This window comes from Barbatula barbatula (assembly GCF_947034865.1).
Source record: "Barbatula barbatula genome assembly, chromosome: 3".
Classification (NCBI taxonomy): Eukaryota; Metazoa; Chordata; class Actinopteri; order Cypriniformes; family Nemacheilidae; genus Barbatula; species Barbatula barbatula.
Window position 1 is genome coordinate 15,589,405 of NC_136764.1, and position 21,973 is coordinate 15,611,377.

At 37.0% G+C, this 21,973-nt stretch overlaps 3 protein-coding genes across 14 annotated transcripts; 1 reads left to right on the plus strand and 2 right to left on the minus strand.

The window, feature by feature from the left end:
- Positions 1-362: 362 nt before the first annotated feature.
- Positions 363-1,182, plus strand: dusp28 (dual specificity phosphatase 28; the record flags this gene model as incomplete). Its single annotated transcript, XM_079453325.1, has 2 exons — positions 363-707; positions 967-1,182. The coding sequence occupies 2 exons, from the start codon at positions 363-365 to the stop codon at positions 1,090-1,092; spliced, it is 471 nt and encodes a 156-aa protein (XP_079309451.1). The 3' UTR covers positions 1,093-1,182.
- A 567-nt stretch (positions 1,183-1,749) lies between these two features.
- proca (protein C (inactivator of coagulation factors Va and VIIIa), a) lies at positions 1,750-10,877 on the minus strand. Of its 2 annotated transcripts, none has more exons than XM_079453303.1 (9): positions 10,599-10,877; positions 9,088-9,171; positions 8,766-8,923; positions 8,664-8,688; positions 8,475-8,585; positions 8,188-8,328; positions 3,490-3,611; positions 3,262-3,379; positions 1,750-2,826 (listed from the first exon to the last, which is right to left on the minus strand). In XM_079453303.1, the coding sequence occupies exons 2-9, from the start codon at positions 9,155-9,157 to the stop codon at positions 2,270-2,272; spliced, it is 1,302 nt and encodes a 433-aa protein (XP_079309429.1). In that variant the 5' UTR covers positions 9,158-9,171; positions 10,599-10,877; the 3' UTR covers positions 1,750-2,269. The 2 variants fall into 2 exon arrangements, with proteins under 2 accessions (XP_079309429.1, XP_079309430.1); XM_079453304.1 differs by having other exon boundaries at positions 9,088-9,188; positions 10,599-10,661.
- A 5,054-nt stretch (positions 10,878-15,931) lies between these two features.
- Positions 15,932-21,973, minus strand: saga (S-antigen; retina and pineal gland (arrestin) a). Of its 11 annotated transcripts, XM_079453307.1 has the most exons (16): positions 21,793-21,947; positions 21,406-21,476; positions 21,196-21,256; positions 21,048-21,092; positions 20,451-20,650; positions 20,311-20,370; positions 19,357-19,424; positions 19,029-19,164; positions 18,743-18,827; positions 18,560-18,632; positions 18,336-18,473; positions 18,087-18,168; positions 17,494-17,546; positions 17,346-17,394; positions 17,072-17,183; positions 16,145-16,548 (listed from the first exon to the last, which is right to left on the minus strand). In XM_079453307.1, exons 2-13 carry the CDS (start codon positions 21,451-21,453, stop codon positions 17,544-17,546), a joined length of 999 nt encoding a protein of 332 aa, XP_079309433.1. In that variant the 5' UTR covers positions 21,454-21,476; positions 21,793-21,947; the 3' UTR covers positions 16,145-16,548; positions 17,072-17,183; positions 17,346-17,394; positions 17,494-17,543. The 11 variants fall into 11 exon arrangements, with proteins under 11 accessions (XP_079309437.1, XP_079309438.1, XP_079309432.1 ...); XM_079453311.1 differs by lacking the exon at positions 17,346-17,394 and having other exon boundaries at positions 15,932-16,548; positions 17,479-17,546; positions 21,793-21,969; XM_079453315.1 differs by lacking the exon at positions 17,346-17,394 and having other exon boundaries at positions 16,031-16,551; positions 17,479-17,546.

The following is a 21,973-nucleotide window of genomic DNA, read 5'->3' on the forward strand; positions in this document are numbered from 1 at the left end:
CGACTCTATAGTCGTTTTGGAAGTTTACATATATAATTCATAATTGTGTTAGTTTTGAATGTGTGTTTGTCCTCAAAATATTTACCAAAACATTGTTCTCTTTTCTCTGATTTAATCAACAGTTCCTTATAAAGGGAGCAGTGAGATTACTGCTGGCACAAAAAGAGGACATTAGGACCAGAGTGAAATCTTCAATCGGTTCTTTCAGACTTACAGTTTGAGTGGATACTGCTATAGTATCTAACCTATATACCTTTCTCCATTATTTGAGCACTCATGTGTATTATTAGTGGATCATCGATTGTAATGCTCAAGAAATTCAAGACACATTAACAAGTATAAAGGCACACATATTGTTCAAGATGCTGCAATTGTGCACAGTTACTGACTGTCTATTGATCAGTAATGCACGGTCAGCCTGTAATGATGAACTGATCCAGAAGGAGGCGGTCACTCTCTGTATCAACGTATCTAAGCAACAGCCATTTCCCTCTTCGCGGGTCAGCACTTTGCGTGTGCCCATCTATGATGACCCTAATGAAGACCTGTACAAATATTTTGACCGCTGTGCTGATGCCATAGCGAGCGAGGCTCAGAGGGGTGGCCGCACCATTGTGTACTGCAAGAATGGACGCAGTCGCTCAGCTAGTGTCTGCGTGGCCTATTTAATGAAAGACCAAGGACTCACTTTAACAGATGCTTTTCAGGTTTAAAAGGCTTATTTACTTTAAATATTCTGGTCAGGAAACAACTAGTTAAGTTGTTTAGTTTATCCAAGTTTATCATATCTCTGCTTATGAAGCTAATTGTAACTTACACAACTAACTTGGTTTGTAATTGTTGATGATGCTTCTACTTTGTGTTACTATAAAGGTTGTTTCTATGAACTGCAATATTGTCAATAATAAGTATAGATCCCTTCTGAGGCTATTTTGTGGTGTTTCTAATTATCATTTGTTCCAACAGGTCGTGAAAAGTGCCCGGCCAGTGGTCGAACCTAACCCAGGATTTTGGACTCAGTTGGAGCGATATGAACAGGAGCTGAAGATCCAGAGGTCAGCCAGCAGAAGATCCAATCCTTCTTCACATTAACTTGGCACCATAATTTATTAGTATATCAATATTTGTGCCTGTTCTGAGAATAATGTTCTATTGATTTCTAAAATCTGAGGACCTAGAATTTTTTTTGTTTAGCCTGTTTAAACTGTTTGAATTAGGATATGTGCCTTAAATTATTATCCTCGCTTTTAATTTTCCAATAGTGTTTTTAATTATTATTTTTGGCTGAAGAATCGCTGTTAAAGAGTTAGATGTTAGTAAAGCTATGGACTAAAAGGCTTTAAGGTGCCATTAGAGGCGTTTTATTTATTTTAAAGGAACAGTTCAACCAAAAATATCTGTCTTCATTCGTTCCAAATCTGTTTAAATGTTTTTGTTCCGTTGACACAGAGAAATATATTTGGAAGAATGCTTGTAAACAAACCAGGATGCTTTAATTTTTGTTCTGTTGATATTTTGAAGAACGCAGGAAAGCAAATATGTCGGGGCACTTTTGACATTCCTACCATGGTCAAACAAATGTGGCCAAGAACTGTTTGGTTTTTTGGGTGACCTGTTTGTTTAAATAAGAGAAAATATTATTGTTGTATATTTATTTTACTTTTGTGGACTATTCAGACCTACACATGCAAAAGAAAAACGAAAGTTCAATCACTTCTCCAAACAAAGGTTCTTTCCAAAGACAATATCTACGAGTGTATAAATGACCGTTTATTGTTTGTTTGGCTCATTTTCAACAAGCATTTTTATGCAATAACCCTTCACAAGCTATGGTTTTGTTTTGAATATCACATATATTGTACTTCGGGAATGTGTACTAATGCACTTGGTTCTGTGTGCATCACCTTTTCCTGAATTTAGTTAAAATCAGGTTTAACTCTAAAAAGTAAACTCTGTATTTAGCCCATTATTTGTTGAGTCCTGTTGTACTCTATTTATTTTTTACTTTTCTCTGCTGGCCATTAACATAATCACATAATTACATAATTATTGTAGCAAGATGCACATGCTGAAAATGACACTATGCAAATATTCTGTATAAATTCTAGCCCAATAAACAAAGAATGTGTCATATTTACTACATTACTGACTGGCAGTCTAATATCTTTAAACATACTGTGAATTAACCGCAACAATGTGAATTACATGTAAATTATTTTACTGAAAGAAATATAGGAACATTTTTATGATCTCAACACATGTTGGGGACCTAAGCTTTACCCTGCCCCTGGCGAACACTATCTATCCAATCCGAATAACTGGACACTTTGGTATAGATTCCAAGTCTGTTTTTCCTCTCATTGTCTTCTCCCCAGGACACCAGACCAATGAGAAACCAGGTATCACGAAACAATGTCATCATTGGACCCCCACTGTCCCCCTCACCTGCATCTTTGATCTGCCCCAGCACACCAGCACATAACATGTTCTGTGTCAGATTGTTCCTCATATGCTTGGAACACTCTTTATGGTCTACAATTGGAATTTCCATTAAGTTGAGAGTTGAGCTGAAAAGTTTAGTCTTATTATCCTTTCCCCAGCCAGTGACTATTGTCAATGTGCCGTTGCGATGCAGCATCCGTTCTGCCAGGTGGTGGCTAGGAAGGCATGCTGGAAGTATGTATTGGGAAAGTTTTGCTGGTCCAGACAACTGCAGCAGAGCTATGTCATTGTCCATTGTGACCGGGTTGTATTGGGGGTGCATGATGTGATTTTTGACCAAAAGAGTCAACTCTGTTTTTTCATGCTTGAACCGGTTATATTCACCTGAGGAAAAATAACAAATTAAAAAAGTGAAATTCATATTGAATTCAAGATTTCAGTAACAATAACCCTTTATCTGAGTTCTTTATTTCATTCTCTCATAAGCAGTGTTGAAATTGTTAGAGTACCCCCACTATAAATAAATGTATATAGATAAATGAAGCATCAATGAAATGTTAAAAAAGATTACAGCGAAACCTTGAAATTCTATTAAATAAATACAAAACTATAAATAAAGAAATATAATTATATATAATTTAAAACAAGTATAAAATAAGTAAATATAAAAAGTGTTAAGAACCTGTAAACGTTTTAAATAAACTTAAATTGCAAAGCCATGTTCAGCTGTTTGATATGGCAAGCATCATCGGCTAAATGTGAGGATAAAAAGGATAATGTTTTCAAAGAGTTTCAGTTTCACAAAAGTTAGTTTTGTACCCAGTCTGACAGTGAAACGTGTGCTGGTCTCTAGGCAGTGAGCAGCAGTGAGAACCCAGTTTTCATCAATCAGAACTCCACCACACTGAAACGTGCCTGCATTATTTAATATAAGAGCCTGCAAAATACACACATATTGAAATAAGCTGTAAAAAAGCATTGATGCCGAAATTAGGTGTTTAAAATATTTGGTACTGCGGTGATCATTTATATTAAATATGATAATACCTGCCAGGGACTCTCTCCCTTTATACCAACTGTACCACCAATAACCCATGGCTGTAATCCCTTGGGAGGCTTACTAGAAAAGTATGATTTTGCAATCTGAATCTGGCCACATGAAGCATCATCTGTAAATGAAAAAGAAACACATAGACCATAAAAAATGAATGGGCTCAGCAGTGTGCATTTGTGTGTTATTCAGAACCTATTATTTATAGGTATGTATTTTAGTATAATTATACCAAAAGTACTGGAGAATGTGATCCCTACATTGTAACAATGAAAGATTAAGTTCTGGCATGAAACTCTATATGGTGCAGTCCTAAAGTCTAAATAATAATGAACTACACAGTGAAGCAGTGCTACTCTACGTTTAAATATTGGCTAGTGATTGTCGTAGCAGTGCAGCACATTTCAGAAACCCTCCTCCTTCCCCAGCACCACCTGTATAGATCTGCTACAAGGTGATCACGTAAGCAATGAGGGTTTATTCATATGTTACGTGCAGCAGCCGCATTCCCTGTATGCACACAGCAGTATGCTGTGGATGTATTGGCAGTAGCAAGTCTCTGTACATGCTCCACCACAGCAGCATAGCAGATCGATTCCACAAAGACCAAATACATCTATATGTCATGTACACTACCATGCCAAACCCTCTGAGAGTTCTCATGCCAGAACAAGCTGAGGATTTAAATCGGATAAAACTGATAAAAACTGCTTGCAAATAAATGGGTTGAACAAGAGATGACTAAAATCATTATTTGCTTTTATTAAAGCTAACATCACATCAAAAGCAGTCATTGAAGGTCCAGTCATTAATATCTAGCAGCAAGGTTGCGAATTGCAACTAAACGCTTACTACACCCCTCCCTTTTGTAACATTTCGATGGCTGACAGAACATGGCGAATTCCATGCAAGGGGACCCGCGGTGCATGAAGATAGAAATAGCTCATTCTAAGGTAATAAAAACATAACTCTTCATGGTGTAAGCTCTTTATACTCATCTGAAGACATAACTATGTATATTATATTGTATTTATATCAACAGATCATGCCAAAAAAATCACACAATGGACCTTTAAATGACAGTACAGTATCTCATCACCAGTACAGTTCTGCATCACCTGTAGGATTGTGCTGATCAAAGCCTAATGCTATGATGTCACAAAACTATTGTACTGCAGAACTGTAGATCAGTAGTTAGAGCATGGTGCTAGCAACGCCAAGATCATGGGTTCAATCCTAAGGATTGCACATACTCAGAAACAAATGTATAGTTCAAGTTTATTTATAAAGCAGATAAAAAAGCGTTGTACCGAAGTGTTGTACAATGTATAAACACAATTTACAGTATGAAAAACAACCACAATCATAACAACTATGATACAATGTTATGTCGTCACATTAACACCTTGCTGTAGAAAACAAGTTCACCTGATTAAATAAATCCCCATTCAAACTCCATGGGCTTCATGGTACTGGTGGCCACATGGGGATTCAAAGTTGCTGCTTTTATGTGCGCAAGCTTCAATGTCTTCTTGAACACCTTCACCAGGCTGGAAAATTTGTTCCCTATCAAAATACTGCACTTCAAAACGATATGGGAACATTCTTTGTTCGACCGGATGTGAAGCAAATAATTGGCTTAAATAACCTTGGTTGGTGACGAGATGAATTACACACACCTGACTTTGTGTGTACGCGCTTTGTTGTGCAGAAGTCTTCTCTTCTCTTTAGCATTGCTGTCTGCGTGTGTGCGTGCATATAAATGTATATATATATGTATATTGTTAAAAAAACATACTAACCTCACTATTCTTAGCTTTGTATACTGTGCTAGGCTTTAATGGACTAGTTTTGATGTACTTATGTATTTTGTTGCCTTTGTTGTTATAATTGCTGCAAATGTTTCCTCATCTGTAAGTCGCTTTGGATGAAAGACTAAATGTAAATGTATATATATATATATATGTCTCTAAATAAATAAATATATTTATATATATAGAGAGAGAATTTGGTTCCAAATGGAATAACTTTTGATTAAAAAATCAAAAATTATGTTTTTAATTATGTCATAATCTTTTTATTGTCTTTTTTTGTTAGTAAGCTGTATTTTTTGGTTATTATGGCTTAAATCAAAACAAACCAACTGCAGTTTGATTGATATTAATTGAAATGCACAATAAAAACATGACTTTTGAAAAAAGTCTCCAAACTCTTCATACATATATATCTATATATATGAAGAGGGCGCTGGACCTGGGCTCCGTTGATTCGAGACAGGGGTAGCTGCAGCCTGGAGCAATGGGGCGTGTCAAAAGGTATCTGATTGGTGAAAGGAGTTTTACTGTATTGGCCAATCAGCGTTAAACTTTTGTTCCACACTCCAGTCCAGCAGGTGGCGGTAAAGCACTTATCAGTTGTTTTGGATTGCTATATTTACTATTAATTAAGTTTTGTAAACTTTTTTTTTAAATCGTAAAAGAAAATTCAATGAAATGTTGAAACAAAATAATAGTAATGAAAGAGAGAAAAAAGATAAAGGGAAATATATATAATCTATATTAACTGCTTACAGGTTCTGAAAACTTTTTTTGTTTTTTTGATGACTTTAATTTAATAAAGCCTGTGTCAATTAAACAAACTACGAATCCCACTGAATACAGTATATGCTAGGCAAATGCAGTCCAGATGATGGAATGCTGATCTGAGACAGGTATTGTAAACTTTAACCTAAACTTGCCGTGGTGATGACGTCAGTAACCCGCGCCATCATGTAGTTTTTGCAAAACCTTTTGGCACGCCCAAACTTATCGGCGAGACCAATGAGAAACCTGTTGGCACGCCCCAAAACTTTTGCCCCACCCTCACCTTTTGGCACTTCGCCCGGCCCTCCCTACCGGATTCAGTTCTCATATCTTCCTCCGCGTTTCAACGGCGTGGTCTCCTCTTCCGTGAAACTGGAACGAGCGCATTTGTTGACACAGGAATTCTGCGAATCAAGCACACATTCGACAAATTCTATAGCCTGGACATCCATGCTACTCCGGGTTTTTACATGTCCTTGCATCAACATCCCAGAGTCAGGTCTGAGGCCTCTTCAATGTCTGTGCGCACACACTACACAACCTTGGAGGGTCTAGACACTTCCAGTGCGGCGGCGTTGGTATTCTCGTTCCCATAGCATTTTGAAACACAGCATCGAGAGTAGCTTTTGACAGGGAACGTCTTGCGTTACTTGGCTGTAACCCTGTTCCCTGAAAAAGTGGGAATGAGATGCTGAGACTGAAGGCGGGCCCGGCATAAATGCAGCATCTCTTCACCGCTTTTTCAGGGAACAGGGTTACAGCCAGGCAACCCGAGACGCTCCCCTCTCAGTGTCCACACCAATCAATCAACTGCTGGAGAATCTTACAAAAGTTAAACACAGACAATCTTTTAGCTACGCTAGAATTTGTTTTAATATTGATTAAAAATGAGGCCATCAGAACACCAGTGAAGTTTAGGGCACGTTGCAATAATCACTAAACTAAATTATAAAATAGTCACATTCTTTGCTGGCATTTTATTATAAACGAATGGATCACACATACCTCAAACATTCGATTAGATTGCAAGTTAACGAAAGGTAAATGCAAATGAACAACCTAGCTAACGTGAATGTTGTGTAGTTTGCTGATTTTGTTTATCCCTCCTTGTGGATATAAAAAGCGAACAAATATCTTTGTTTATAGTATCGTAATTCTACAAATTATACTAATAACAATGACTTTGATCAGTTTGCATTTACCTTGATAAACAGATGAGGAGGAAATCCTGTATGCATGTGAATGCATTGTGCACTTCGAGTTGGCAGAGTTACAGTCTGAGCAAATCCATATACTTAAATAGCTTCTAATTAGTCCTTATCACATAATAAAATAAAATATCTGTAGTGTTAAAACAATTGAATGTTGATGTTGCTTCATCAAAAGCTTCATGTCTAACTGAACAAAAAATGCTGTATTATTCCGTAAGACCGAACTGTAGCTTGCTGTTATTTCGTTATTTGCAGCATTCATCATTTACAGTAAATTACTATTCAAAATTCTCTGTATTTTTGCAGCAATTTTTTACAATGTAATAGCATTTCTCCCAAACTGCAAACATAAATGTAATTTTTTATTTGCTGAAAATTATGTTTTTGTAATGTGTGCTGGAGATTTCCTTTTTTTGTGCCCAACTCTCTTTACCGGACTAGTTTCTCAATCATGTCCCACTTGGTTTATTGGTGGATGTAATAGAGGCCACTCAAGAAGTACTTTTGACTTGATTTAGTTTTTAATATTTTTTAAGAATAGATTTGTGTTCAATTAAAGTAATTTTATATCAATCAAGTTTAGCACAGTGTTTCTCAACAGTGGCCCACATGGAGGTTCCAGCTGACTTCCAAGGGGGCCTCAATCATTGGTCCTGACCAAGATATGTCTTATTTGGCCATTTTAATGATGAATAAATGTTTTTTTTTCCAGTTAATGTCAAGCTCTAAAATATTGTATTTGGTAGAATATAGAATTTTTGTGAGTGGGAGTTAATTTTTTGTAAATGATTTGCCTTTGAATATAATTGAGAACAGTGGGGCCTTGGAATCAAAAAGGTTAAGAAACCAATGTTTACAGTGCATTCAAAAGTTTATGTTCACACCTAAAAATGTAACTTACTTTTGGGAGCACAATTTCTAGCGTTGTCTTTAAGTTGGTATCCTTCAATACAACTGCATGTGCGACCGAGACCATCTTCTTTCATATGGCAATCGTGATCACAGTCCCCATTGTTCACAGAGCAGTTAGTGGCTGTTCTAGCTGAAGACATAACCACAACAAACCACAAGACATTTATACACCCACACCATTTGTTTTCAGACCAAGGGCATCACAGCATATAAAAAAACACAGATAAAGCAGTCAAAAGAGGTAGATCAAATGGAAAAAGAGAGCAATAGGCTCACGTAGGTCACAGTGTCTCCCTTCAAACCCAGGATTGCAGTTGCAGGAGTAATCCTGAAACAGGTCCACACACTTTCCATTTACACACAGATTTGTATCGCATTGGTTTCCATCTAAAAGCACACAGCATACGCAATGAGCATTGGTTATGATGTCTTACCGAAATATTTTACAAGCCTGATCAGACTAACCTGTATACACAGTCCAGAATCCCAGCTAAGAGAGGAAAAGATCAATTAGTGGACCAAAATTTAGAAAAGAATCTGTGCGTTTTAAATGGTGGCATGGCTGACCGTCGCTTCCCTGGAGACAAAGATTTCTCTCGCCTCTTCGAAATCACAGACTTCCTCCTTACACTCACGCTCCAATGATGGAGACTTTAGCTCCTCCATTAAAGTGTTAGCTCTTCTTGAACGGAGGAGCATGTGTGCTTTAGGGCTGCTAGAAAATACTGACCAAAACACATCCAGGGTTGAGAGGGCAGCATTAGAGTCAGTTTCAGAGTTTACAGGCTACATCAAATTGCTTTCTGACTGTATCAGAATTTAAATAGTGATATAATGTTTGAATTGTCATACATTTAATACATTTTTTATAAAAGAGATATAATCTCACCTGATTTGCAGAGTGACCTGTCAGACCAAAACATAACCAATACTGAGATACAGAGGAAGAGGCTCTTCATCTTGACAGCAGACCCTGGAAATACAGCAGAACTGAAATCCCCATTATAATTTGACAATGATAATGTATTTGATGATGTTTGATTGTCGATATAAATTATTTAAATATGTCAACTTAGAAAAACACAATAGGCACATTTTGTTGAAGCTAAGTCATTTGCTGTGTCACACAGTATGAACGTTTTTAGAAATGTGCCTGGTATCCATTGTAGAAAGATTGTTTGGGTTTGTTATTGATTCGACATTAGCAAAAATACATTTAAAAAAGACATTGGGGAACTAACAATAAAACAAATCAAACAACACACGATACCACATACAGGGAAAGTAAAGATATGTTTACACAAATCTAACATATTCTTACCATATTCCAAACCGAACAACAGGGACAGCTAGAATTTAGTACTCAGATTAAAACTTTAATGGAAGACACATGAATTAAAACATTTAAATGATTTGTCTCTGCTTTGTCAATAACCCAACAGGCCCACACAACACAAACAGTGTTTAGCAAGTTAACTGAACTCCAACAAACATTGCACTTCATTGCAAACATTGCAGCTATCAATCGCATTTGGAATTTGGGAGAACATAAATATCATCCAGTTGTTAAGCAGAGCCATTCAATCTATGCTTCATAAATCCATGATGTGACCAACCCTCACGTGTTAATTAAAGTAATTACTCACATTTTGAAAAACAGGAAAGAAACAGAAATGGAGGATGTTATGTTTAAAGTGTGTTAATGACTAACTATATCTGTTTACCAAAAGTCCACAGTCTGAATGCTCAAGCACTCTCATTCTCTGTCTGCAAACATACACCTACACTGTAAAAAGTATTCGTACTTTTAATTAAAATAGTTATGTTACCCAGCTGCCTTAAACTCATTTTGGTAATTAAACTCAAAAATATTAGTTAACATACAATTTTGGATCAAATTCATGTAATAACTGATATTTTTATGTTGAATTAGTAATAAATTTTAAGGCAGCTATGTAACGCAATCACTCATGTCAATCACTATAACTGTGTCAACCCAGCAAGCAATAGCCGTCATTTCAACGTCTCGCTTAAGTATAGACCATATGTAACCGGGGCAGTACTCTCTGGCTAGATTTAAATAATGATTACGCCACCCTGGGATTTGCACCCAAGAAAATACAATAAAAGAAAGGGACACAGGTTTGATGGTACAGTGAAAAGACAGAGACGTGTAGTCTAATTTAACAAAGAAAACGTTTATAACACAAAAAGAAAATAAATCAACCCCAAATAATTATATTGAAATATACACCGTTCATTATTAAAGCAATTTTAAAAAGTCACAAGATTTAAAAGGACATTCTCCAAACACGTATATAGGCCACTCAGGTCACAATCCAATGTGAAAAAAAGCACAAAGAAATATTTATTACCAAAAACTACAAGGCTAAAGCTTACCTCAGGGGTGGCAAACTAGCTGAAAGGAATTGTGCGCAACCACACGCATAGCAAACAATAGTAAAATGTGCTCACAACCTGGTGCTCCAAACTCACAACCGTGTGCTCCTCCCACGTGACTAGCCTCCCCTCAGCAAAAAACTGATTAAAGGAATTAGTAGGTCCAATTCAAATATTCAATTCAAACCACTCATTCAACACATAAAAAAACCAAAGAGGACAAAAAAAGAAAACCATTCAGTAAATGATAACATCAGTTGATAATGTATTCAGCGTCCTACCTCATTCTGGCCAAAAGCCCAAAATGAAACAACAATGTCAATGTCGCGGGGATAAGGACGCACTGCCAGCTCAGCCTTACGGCCTGGTGCAAACGGATTACATGAAAGCAGAAATAACAAAATGAAATCACAATCATAATACAATTACAACGAAAGATAATAAACCAAACGGGAAAAAAGGGGTGGGCATGACAACACCTACGTTCAAATGCTTCCTACTCACACACTAAAATACACCAACCCTAATTACCCTAATTACCCAAAAGCTTTGAAGGACTGAAAACCAAACTTACCTCCACCCCAGTGTTGCCAACTAGCCTTTATTTTTGAAGTGGATGCCAGCCATAGTGGCCTGGAGTCAATTCTTTCACAGGAACAGGAAGGTAAAGTCCGACCTGTAGTGCCAAACTATTAAGCAACATTAATTTGGCCAGACGTTGCACTCAACTTGATGCCATTTCACTGAGAATGCAGTCCATCGTGGCTGCATTGCAGTGGCTTCTTAGATTTCCTGATCACAGCAGAGCTAGAGACCCACTTAAGGCTGTGGTGTCCGACACAAAGTAATTGGTTGCGTCTTTGAACAGCTTCAGAAATGTCACCAGGGTTTTAAGTGTGTTCTTATTAATGCACATTACTTTTTCATACTGTTTATTTTCCAACAGTATTGATCGTCATATTGTTGAAGCACAGAATCTAGCATTTCGAAATTAGAAATACATCTCGTCTCAAATGACTGCTTTAGAGAATGGCTCAGTTGGTCTTGAATGCCTGCATGTTTGAAGTAGGATTATAATTTGTATCACCTTACTCAGGCAGTGCAGGGGTGGCCCGTGGGACTGTTTGTTCTCCTAGGCCTGCGTCTCAGGCCGTGTAGGCTTTGTTTCAGCCCTGGGACTAGCCCTGAGACTTTTAATGTTCCATTAATTGTCCTGAATTTTTTCACTGAGGTTTACTTATCACTGGGCGATGATAAAAATGGGGGGGTAAAATGTAGCTGTGTGGGGTGGGTCTTCCCTTTATTTGTTGATCCCGTTCTTAAATGAGTAATTAGGGTAATAAGGGCTTGTGTATTTAAGTGTCTGAGTAAGAAGCATCTGAACGTAGGTGTTGTCATGCCCGGCCCTCTTCTGGTATCCAGTGACTGTAGCTCTGCCGTTCCTGTCAAGTCTCTGGGGAGTAGTGTTGAGCGCCTGATGAACGCTTGTTGGCAGGATTGCTATCGCAATACTATGTTTGTGGTTTGGTTATATTTTTTCTAGTGGACTCAGTGTTGTCTGTCTATTGTGTCTTCAGTGTAACATTTATGAAGGCATCATAACGTCTAAATGTTAATGTAAATGTTCGCGCTGCAATTTCCCCCCCGTTAGTTTTATTATCTTTCCTTTAAATCAGTCAGCCATGTAGCCTAGTTACCATGGCAACAAAACATGCTCAAACCCAATCCTCTTTCTTGAGACCGAAAACTCTTACGCGAACTTATCTGGGTAAAAAGTAAAAACCCAAACCGACTTTGTGATACACGCCACAGATAAGCTGGATTTGGTGACGCATTTGTGTTTATGAGTGTGTGAAAATGAGGGCACATAATGTCTTGTATTATACTTCTTTGTGTTGAAACCTTGTTCCAATGGCTACAGTTTCCAATGTACTGTTTAATTCATAATAAGGCTGCTTGAGTAATACTGACTCGAGGAGTAAGGTGTGGCCCCAGGACATTCTATGTACCTTGTTGGCACTAAAAACAAAGCAGGGCTCCCTAAATTCTAAACCACCTGAATAGGTAAGAATAACTTTGTGTGGGGCTTAAGTCCAAGAGTGTCACTACAAGAAGCTGAAATGTAATTTTTTTTAAACCAACATCATTAATACCAGCATATACAACAAAAATGTGTGTGAGCTGGAAAAAGTAAGTAGTCTAAAATATTTAACAATAAATAAATAAATAGATTCTAGAAACATGACACTAATGAAAAAGTTATTTAAACTTGACGACTAACGCCAACACAGTAGAAAATGACCATCAGCCCAGCCTGGGATGTTATTTTCACTTGAAACACTTTCACTGATGTAACTTAAAGCCTGTCTGAACAGACATAAAGAAAATGCAGTTTTGCAATACTACAGCCTTCTCAAAGGGGTTCACTTTCATTCTGGTGTATCTTATCTTAATATCAGCAAGCTCCTTAGGACCAACTAGGTGTTGAAAATTTGAAAAAAATAGATCTTTTGTTGGTTACTATTGTGATTAGCACTTTACAGACCATGTTGTTGATCACAAAGGAGGTCGTTTTGCATGCAGGAGGCTCAGGTATAATTTGATATTATATTCAGCCTCTCTGCTTTGTCTGGGGGCCTGTGGGGAGAGGTTTAGGTTCTCTGTTTGTTTAGTCACTACTTATAAATTGATCAATCCTTTGGTTACACTGGTTAGTTTGTTTAGTGTTTTACGTCGATGGCTCAAGATTCCTTCCAAATTGTAAGTATATTTAATATTCACTTAAATAATTTAGAATTGTGTATATTCTTACTAACTGCTGTTTTATGCTAATATGGGATGTGTGTTCTCTGCATCGTACAAAGTAGATAATTTAACTCAGTTTCATAAGGGGGGGGGGGTGAATAACAAAAGATGTAATTCAACTATTATAATAATAATAGTTTACAAGTAGTAGTTTACATAGAACATTCAAACCCATATTATAATTGTTTTTGTGTGTTGTGTTTTTTAAGAGTTGTTATAGATACCATGTAGACATCATATCAACGTATACTGTATTTCCCATATTGAATTTATACTCTTCAAAAATTAGTACTTCTGCTCAGCTTCAATGCTTGCAATGTGTTTATCTAACTCTTTTAAAATAAATTTGTCTGTATTTTCCTCAGATGATAATTGTGGGACTGTTGGTTTCTTCAGTCCCCTCATTTGGAATGATTATTGATGTTAGTGGCAATCTAATACATCCACCTCCTGGCTCTCCTGACAGACCCATTCCTCCTGATGACTATTTTGAGGGCTCTGCTGCGCACAGTGATTACATGCCTATGTATTCTTATGATAATTACTTAATGCAAAAAGGAGACAATGCCATAGCCAGAGAAGCGCCAATGATGCCAGGATACCCCATGCCCATTTTACCAGTCTCACCTGACAGATATCCAATTATGCAACCAAAACCTCCAACTGGGAACGTGACTCAAGGATTCCGCACAGAGTTTAGTAGACAACAACCAGACTTTTCATACTGTGAAGTGCTTCTTGAGGCACCTTTACCTCCACCAGGGGATCAAATACCATGGTTCTGCATTTGTCAACAATGTAAAGGGGGTCCTGTAGGTCCAAAAGGTTTCAAAGGAGATAAAGGCCAACCAGGTAAGCAAATTATCCTGACTTTCAAAAAACATTCATAGGAAACCTGCAATGTGCACCTACTGTAACTGTACTGCAGTAGTAATCACATTGTACATTTTTTACTTATTTCCCTTTACAAGGTCCCAGCACTAGTCCAGGAATAAATGGCATGAAAGGATTTCAAGGCCCCCCAGGGTTTATAGGTCTTCGGGGGCCAAAGGGTAAGCTCCAGGGACTCAAGACCTCTGAAACTAAGATTTCTGATACGGCTTCCTTGATATTGTTTTGGGTTATTTATCTGTCTCTGATGTTTTGCAATGCACTCAATGAGAGCATTCCCATGAATGATTCTCTTTTTTATTTTGAAAGGTCTGAAAGGTGATATTGGTGAAAAAGGAGATTTTGGTCGATCAGGTTTTGCGGGACGAAAAGGATTAAGAGGTTTCAAAGGTGAGTTTACATCTTCATAATTCAACCAACAAACTGCTATCAAACAAGATCCTAATTTGTCCTACTTTGGCACAGGTGACAAAGGAGACATGGGTGTGGATGGGAATCCAGGGCACCAGGGATTACCTGGCGAGGGAGGAGAGTGTCCCACAAATTGTTACTCGATGGAGGGACCTCCAGGAGAAACTGGCCCACCTGGGATAATAGGAGAAAGAGGCATTCCAGGGTTTGGAGGAAGTCCAGGGCTGAATGGACAGAAAGGGGAGTTGGGAAACTGCGGTCCACCTGGAGCTCGAGGTTTAAATGGCCAGAAAGGAGATGAGGGAGGACAGGGGCTGTGTCACTGCAGGGATGGAGTAGATGGTGTGAGTGGGACAACTGGAATTCGTGGAGAAAAGGGCAGTAAAGGGGACGATGGCCGTCAAGGTGCAGCAGGGGTAAATGGAGCTAAAGGGCAAAATGGGGATCCAGGTGAAACAGGTGTTCCTGGTCCCTGCTCTCCAGCAATACAGTCTGCATTTTTTGCTGCACTAAGCAGCAGTTACCCAGTGCCAGAAATGCCAGTTCCTTTTACTAATATTATTTACAACAAAGGGTTTAACTTTGATGCCTTGACGGGTGTCTACAGGGCTCCTGGGAATGGCATTTATGTCATAATGTACCACTTGGCTGTCTACAACAGAACACTTAAAGTAGGCCTATTCCACAACTTCAGTCCAATTGTAAAAACTACAGGGTCAACTGGTTTAAGTACACTTTCTCAGCAGGTGATCCTGCACCTTACCGTGGGTGATGAAGTGTGGATACAGGTGAGGGATGTCAACTCCAATGGTATGTACGTTAGCAGTGAGTACAGCAGTACTTTCTCTGGCTTCCTGCTCTATCCAGATAGCTGTGATATACCAATGTCACGTGAGTTACCAGAGACGATTAATGGAACTTATAGCTGGGGTGAGCTATAAAAGCCCACCACTCCTACCCCAGATGGTATTCCTAAATAAGGTCTTACAGTAAAGCTTTTAATTTAGTGTATATTCAATAGGTGGATAACATGTGTATTCGTGCAACATCTGTGCACATTCAACTATCTGCCCAAACTAGGAAATATGTGCAAAAAAGCTAAAAGTAATGTGGTCAGTAGCAGTCATTGTCATTAAAGCTTTCAAACAGTTAACAGACCGTAGTATGCTAACTAGAGACATAAAAAGTATTACTCATAAATGACTAACATTGCATGTACATAACTGCAGTCAACTAAAACACTTTTTTTATAATAACAGTTAACAATAAACTTAATCTGGAAAAGGTTAGATTACTATTAAAAGTATTTGTTCATTTGAATCTGTATGAAAATATATTACTTTTATTTGTTTAGAAAATTCTATGAAACTACATACATGCTTATGCCTTGCTAATTTGTGTTGCTGGGATTTATGCAAATACATTTGGAAAACTGAACTGATTTCAGTGCATTTTTATTGTATTGTTATTTTAAGGAAAATATTGATTAAAATAATAAAACAAATTCGAAATCTGTCTTTGTAATATATATTTTACACTAAGGCAACCATGCTTTTAATAAAATGGTCTTTTATACGATACAATCTTTAGTATATGGTGACAATAAATTTTTTTGCTATAAATTACAAAAAGTCTATCACAGAAATAAAGACAGCTAGGACTCAAATCTTCTATTTTTAAAGACTTCATGTATAGCCACAAACATAATAGTTTCTTCAAATAAACAGACGTTGCACCAAAATAAAACACCTATAGATTGCTTCCACTGCTATACAATGTGAAGCAGCAGTCAACTCATTCTTAGTTCGGTGATCTTCTTTAAATCAGCCTCATGGAGATGAAGCTGCTGAGGAAAGATCATGCTTTGGTCAGTTTGGATTAACATTTCTTAACAGTAAAAATATTTAGGAATGTTCAATGTTGTAAACATGTTAAGTCTAAAGTGTTGCAGTAAACCACTCCATATGCTTTTCTACTTAACAGCCTTAAAGGGATAGTTCACCCCAAAATGAAAAATCTGTCATCATTTACTAACACTCAGGTTTGCAATTTTCAGTCATCATCCACTACCATAGTAAGCAAAACTATGTTGCATTTATTTGTTCTGTTGAACACATAATGAGATATTTTGAGTTCTCAGGCACCTTTAAAAAACGATTTATTTCTTCCCACTATGGTAGTCAATGATGTCTCCTAACTGAAAATTTCCAACATTCTTCCAAATATCTTTTTTTGTGTTCATCAGAATTTTTTTATACAGGTATGAAATAACATGAGCGTGAGTAAATGATAACAGAATTTTGGGATGAACTATCCCTTTAACAATGTGTTCTCTGTGCAGGAAGATGCATCCAGAATTACAGTACATGCGTTCCTCAATGCTCGCCAGGCGACACGTTCCCTTCATCCTCATCCTCAATCATGCCCTTCAAGTAGACACGTTTAAACTCTTCGAACACCATTTCATCCTCCAGTTCACTACATACAGACAAAAACATGCACATACAGCAGCAAAAAAAAGAAACGTCAATATTATTAAATATTTCAAATATGACATCTAACTTTTCTGATCAAATGTATCCAAAATCCAGACTATTTTACCTATACATTCATCATTCAATTTTAAAAACCATTACTGACCTTTCTTTGACTTAAAGAGGCAACAAAGAAAAGAAAAATAACACACATTCTGTATATACACATGTAAAGTAAATAAATGTATTAGAAAATATTTATGACAAATGTAAGAACATACGTAAGGACACTTACGCACGCTCGTATATTTTACCTGTATCAGGCTTCGGGTGCATAAGTTGGAAAGGAAGCTCCACTCCTACCTCACTGATATAGATACACAAAGCAGTTTACAATTTGAACTAAATGTTTAGTGGGGTCCAAAAGTCTGAGACCACTACCAATTTTCACTGAAAGTCACGTAAACTGAAAGTACCGAAAAATGACATTATCAGTTAACCAACGTGTTAAAGGAATAATAAAATAATGAAATTAGAATTTCTTTAGTTTTTGGTGAGCCTTCCTTTTGCATTGAAGGAGTGAAGTTGCACTGAAAATAAAACATTAACACAGTCAACATATTTTATTAGTGGCCCATATAAATCGTTTTTAAAGTAATACAGTTTTCTATTTTTAATCCAGATTTTTACTGTTGGACCCCACTGTCTATCCAATAACATTCTTGTGTCACTTATATTCATACGTATACTTATATTAGACTAATATACATCCAAAATGTAATGAAATTATAATGTTCACCTGGATCCTATGATCCTATGAAGAAGAACAGAAAATGTTAGGATGGGTTTGGACACAGCACAGACTCAAAACAAAACACACATGGTGTGTAGTAGAGCTGCATGATACCCACCCGCCAACAATAAGCTTCACAACAATTCTGTAAGACACCAGGATGCCCAGAACTTCCTTCAGCACGCCCTCTTTAACGCTGCAACAGAGCATTAACATTTTAAACCTTTGTGCTGACATAACTATTTGGTATATTTTAAAGAACAATGATTCCATATATGAATTCTGAAATACATAATAACAAAAAGAAGCAAAGCTACAAAAAAATCTGCTGTTTTTATGCCAATGTTATGCATATTGACTCACATGCTTGATGAAGCTAGATTGGTGTCTTCATGCTTCAGTTTTCCATCAAGCACAATTCCTCGTCTTTCTCTGTTATTGGCCAGTAGGGGAAGCAAAGGGTAGACTTTGTCCAGTTTGGCACCAGATTCAACTGAGTCCCTAAACCAAAAAGGCAACATTTAATTAGATTAGACTAAGAATTGATTTTATTGGATTCAAAATAATCATCGGATTTAAACTTTTACCCAGAATCCTCGATTGCAACTGCTGTCATGTAACTGTCATTGGAGTACAAAACCACATTTGCAATTTGCTCCGCTAAAAATAGAAAAAGCAGTGCATTTATTTCATATTTGAGGTAGTATGACAGTACTGTAAATAGGGATTGGGTTGTAGGTTGGGGTTAGCTGATGAATATCCACTCTCACCTGAAATAATGATGTTTCTCACATTTTTGTTGGAGTCATTATTGATTTTCACCCGCACATGCATAGGTTCCCCATGATAGTAAGTCTACAAAAATATAAGCTTTATTAATAAATATTGAAACCATCTAGTTTCTAGTACAATATTATCTATATGAATGGTTCAAAAAAACTAATTCTTCGATTTAAAAATAATGACACAAAACTTGCTAAGAACCCTTAAGAAAGAGATACATTTTGACAGATGCATGCTCAACTGATCTTGTTTCGTTAAATAGAAACAACCTACCTGCTTCTCTAAGCTTGCCTCCATATGCAGTGGTTTGTCAGACATCAGAAAGTCTCGTTTGGTCTCCACACGAGGTGCTGGTCCTGGATTCTCTGGAGCATACTGGACCTTTCGGATCATCAAACGTACTGTGCTCCTGATAGACGGGGTAAAAGGATGTGTGTTATTGGATGAATATCTAGAAATACATACAGTATTCACTTGAGTTATGAACCAGTGTGCTGATAGTAATTAACCAAGTGATTCAAATAGATCATTTGAAGCCTGAATGCTGTTCATTCCACTGTATTTCCCCCTGTCTACAGGATAAGATAAACAGAGGACAAACCGTTTGCGAACTTTGGCATCCTGGCTCTCAGCACAGAAGGCTTTCACCTCAAACTCAACAGCACAGTGCTGTAAAAACATGAAGACAAGACATCAGAGCTCACATGCACACAAGGTCAATTATGTTATAGTTAAATCAATAAACTAAGTGCAGGGGCGTCATGCACCCATTTATTTTAATGGGACACAGTGTGCAAAACACACAGAAACATGTCCTATACGTACAAATACATACATTTAAAGCAATATTATAGACAATATCTCTTAAGCGTATTCAAAACATTGCACAAGTCCTTGCGAGAATTCAATTTAAAACATGAATGAATCTTCTTCCAAGTGAAAAATTAACATTTGGTAAATGCATCAGTCTGGTGTAGTTTGTATATCTTGTATACAATTTTGTGCTATAGTAGTTAAAGAATCATTGTTTGCAAACAAATGGACATAGAGCACAAAAGAAAATAAAAATGGAGCAAAATGGTTACCCTTTGTTAACCTGCCTATTTATATATAATCCAGATAATATCCATTACGAAATTCCTTCCATTATGAAACAAAAATATATAATGCAATATATTACAAAATACATTAATTTAAGTGCATCTTAATATTTGAAAAGTGTCAATTCTTGCTTATTATTTAAAATATTTTATATATTATTTCAACTAACATACCACTTTTCCAAATCTATATGAAATGATTTAATATATTATGATGGTTTATTTAGAGGAAAATATATTTTCTTTAAGAGTATTGTACAGTCTTTGCACCCTGAATTTGAACTGTAACATAAAAGTGACTGAGCAGACTAAACCAAGGTATCACAAGGCACCAGGAACGCTATACCCACATATATCAGTGTGTATAGGTTATAGGTCTGACTAAAGTAATCTTTGTCACATCTATGTTCAGCAAAACTCAGTAGACTGAATTTATTATTGAATAATTAATTTACCTTTCCAACGTCAGTCAGAGCTGGCTGCAGTCCTACTGAGCAAGGCAAGTTATCCGGGAACTAAAAAAACAACGTTAATGTTCAAATGTGACAAATTAATTTATGATTTAATTGAAACTTTAATAGGTTTAATAGGTTACTTCAAAGAAAAACGGGTAGGCATTGTTGCCCAGCTTGCGCAGTAGTTTGTCCTGCACTTTGGTGAGGATGCCCTGGTCTTTGTCCTGCAGTGGAGGGTAGATCTGTCTAGTCGACAGGTAGATTTCTCGCCTAAACGCGATGCCCAACACGTCCATATCGTCGCGTCCATATCGAAAGGTACAGGATAAGGTCACGTACGCTTGGGGGCGACAGAATCAAAAAGTAAGATCTCACAGTCTCATGCACAACGGCTCTCACTAAATTATTTTGGTTTCGAGTCAGATCTGTATATACATCAGTGTCCAAAAGTGATGCCAGCTTCCGAAAATGGACGTCTATCCATCTTTATTCTTACCAGGCTATGACTTATTTACCGTTGGGTTTTTGTTTTTTATGCAGTTTTTGAATAAAAGAATAAAGCATCGGCTACACCTTTTTTTCAAATACTTAAGTTAACCAAATTAGGTGCATTCTCAAATTTTCTAGCATACTCAAAAGGCCTATTTTACTGATTGTGTTCCTGATACTGATTTAATCACACTTGCCAGTATTTGTGATTCAATGGGTCCACTTTGTAATTCTCAACACATTTTTACCTTTCTTCCCCTTCAGCTGTTCAGGGTCGATTAGAAGGACACCATCTGTTCAAAAAGGTTAAAACACAATCAAAATATATTCAGATTTATGAAAATGTGAGTTGTTTTTATTCCATGAAGAGTTTATGGAATTTTTTTTTTTACTTACCCACTGGATCCACAAAATTAACATGGTCAACAAAGTCTCTCTTCCCCATGTACACACCCACCTGATTCAAAAAGACAACCAAAAGACCTATTACTTAACCCTGCACAATCTTTCCTATTATTATTATAAATAAAGTTTCATGACATGTTAAAATGTTCTTTTTACCATTAAATAGATTAAGTTCGTCAGGTTTTATAAATCGTAACCTACCGACTTGTCCTTGGATATTTTCTTGAAGATGACGTGCTTTGGACTCATTGTTGCTTCGATACCTAAACAACCTATACAAAAGAGACAGTGGATTAGATTCATTCATTGGTGCTTAAAAATGTCCTAACATATTATAATCCTCCCTGCAACGATCACACCATGTTGGTCACAAAAGGTTCTTAAGGTTGTACTTTACATGATCCTCCTCATATGGTTATGTGCAATCTTAATCCAATATCAGCAACATTTAAAATGTATAATTGGAACAATTAAACAAAAGTTATAAGTATAGCCATACACGTAAAATTGTGGTAAAATCAACGTGCCTCATTGTGTTAACCTACAAAATACCCATTCAAATTCTACATCCATTATTAACTTGCATACCTGGTGGTGATGATTTGACTAATTATTGATGTCTGAGGTTTGAGACAGATAGTGTGTAATGAGTCGTGGAGATGGTATTTGTACCCAGGATGTCAGGAGGTAGTGTCCAACCCATTCTCCATTCTGCCCAAACATACAGACACACACCCGGCCACGCTCCCTACAGGGGCTGTACCTGCCT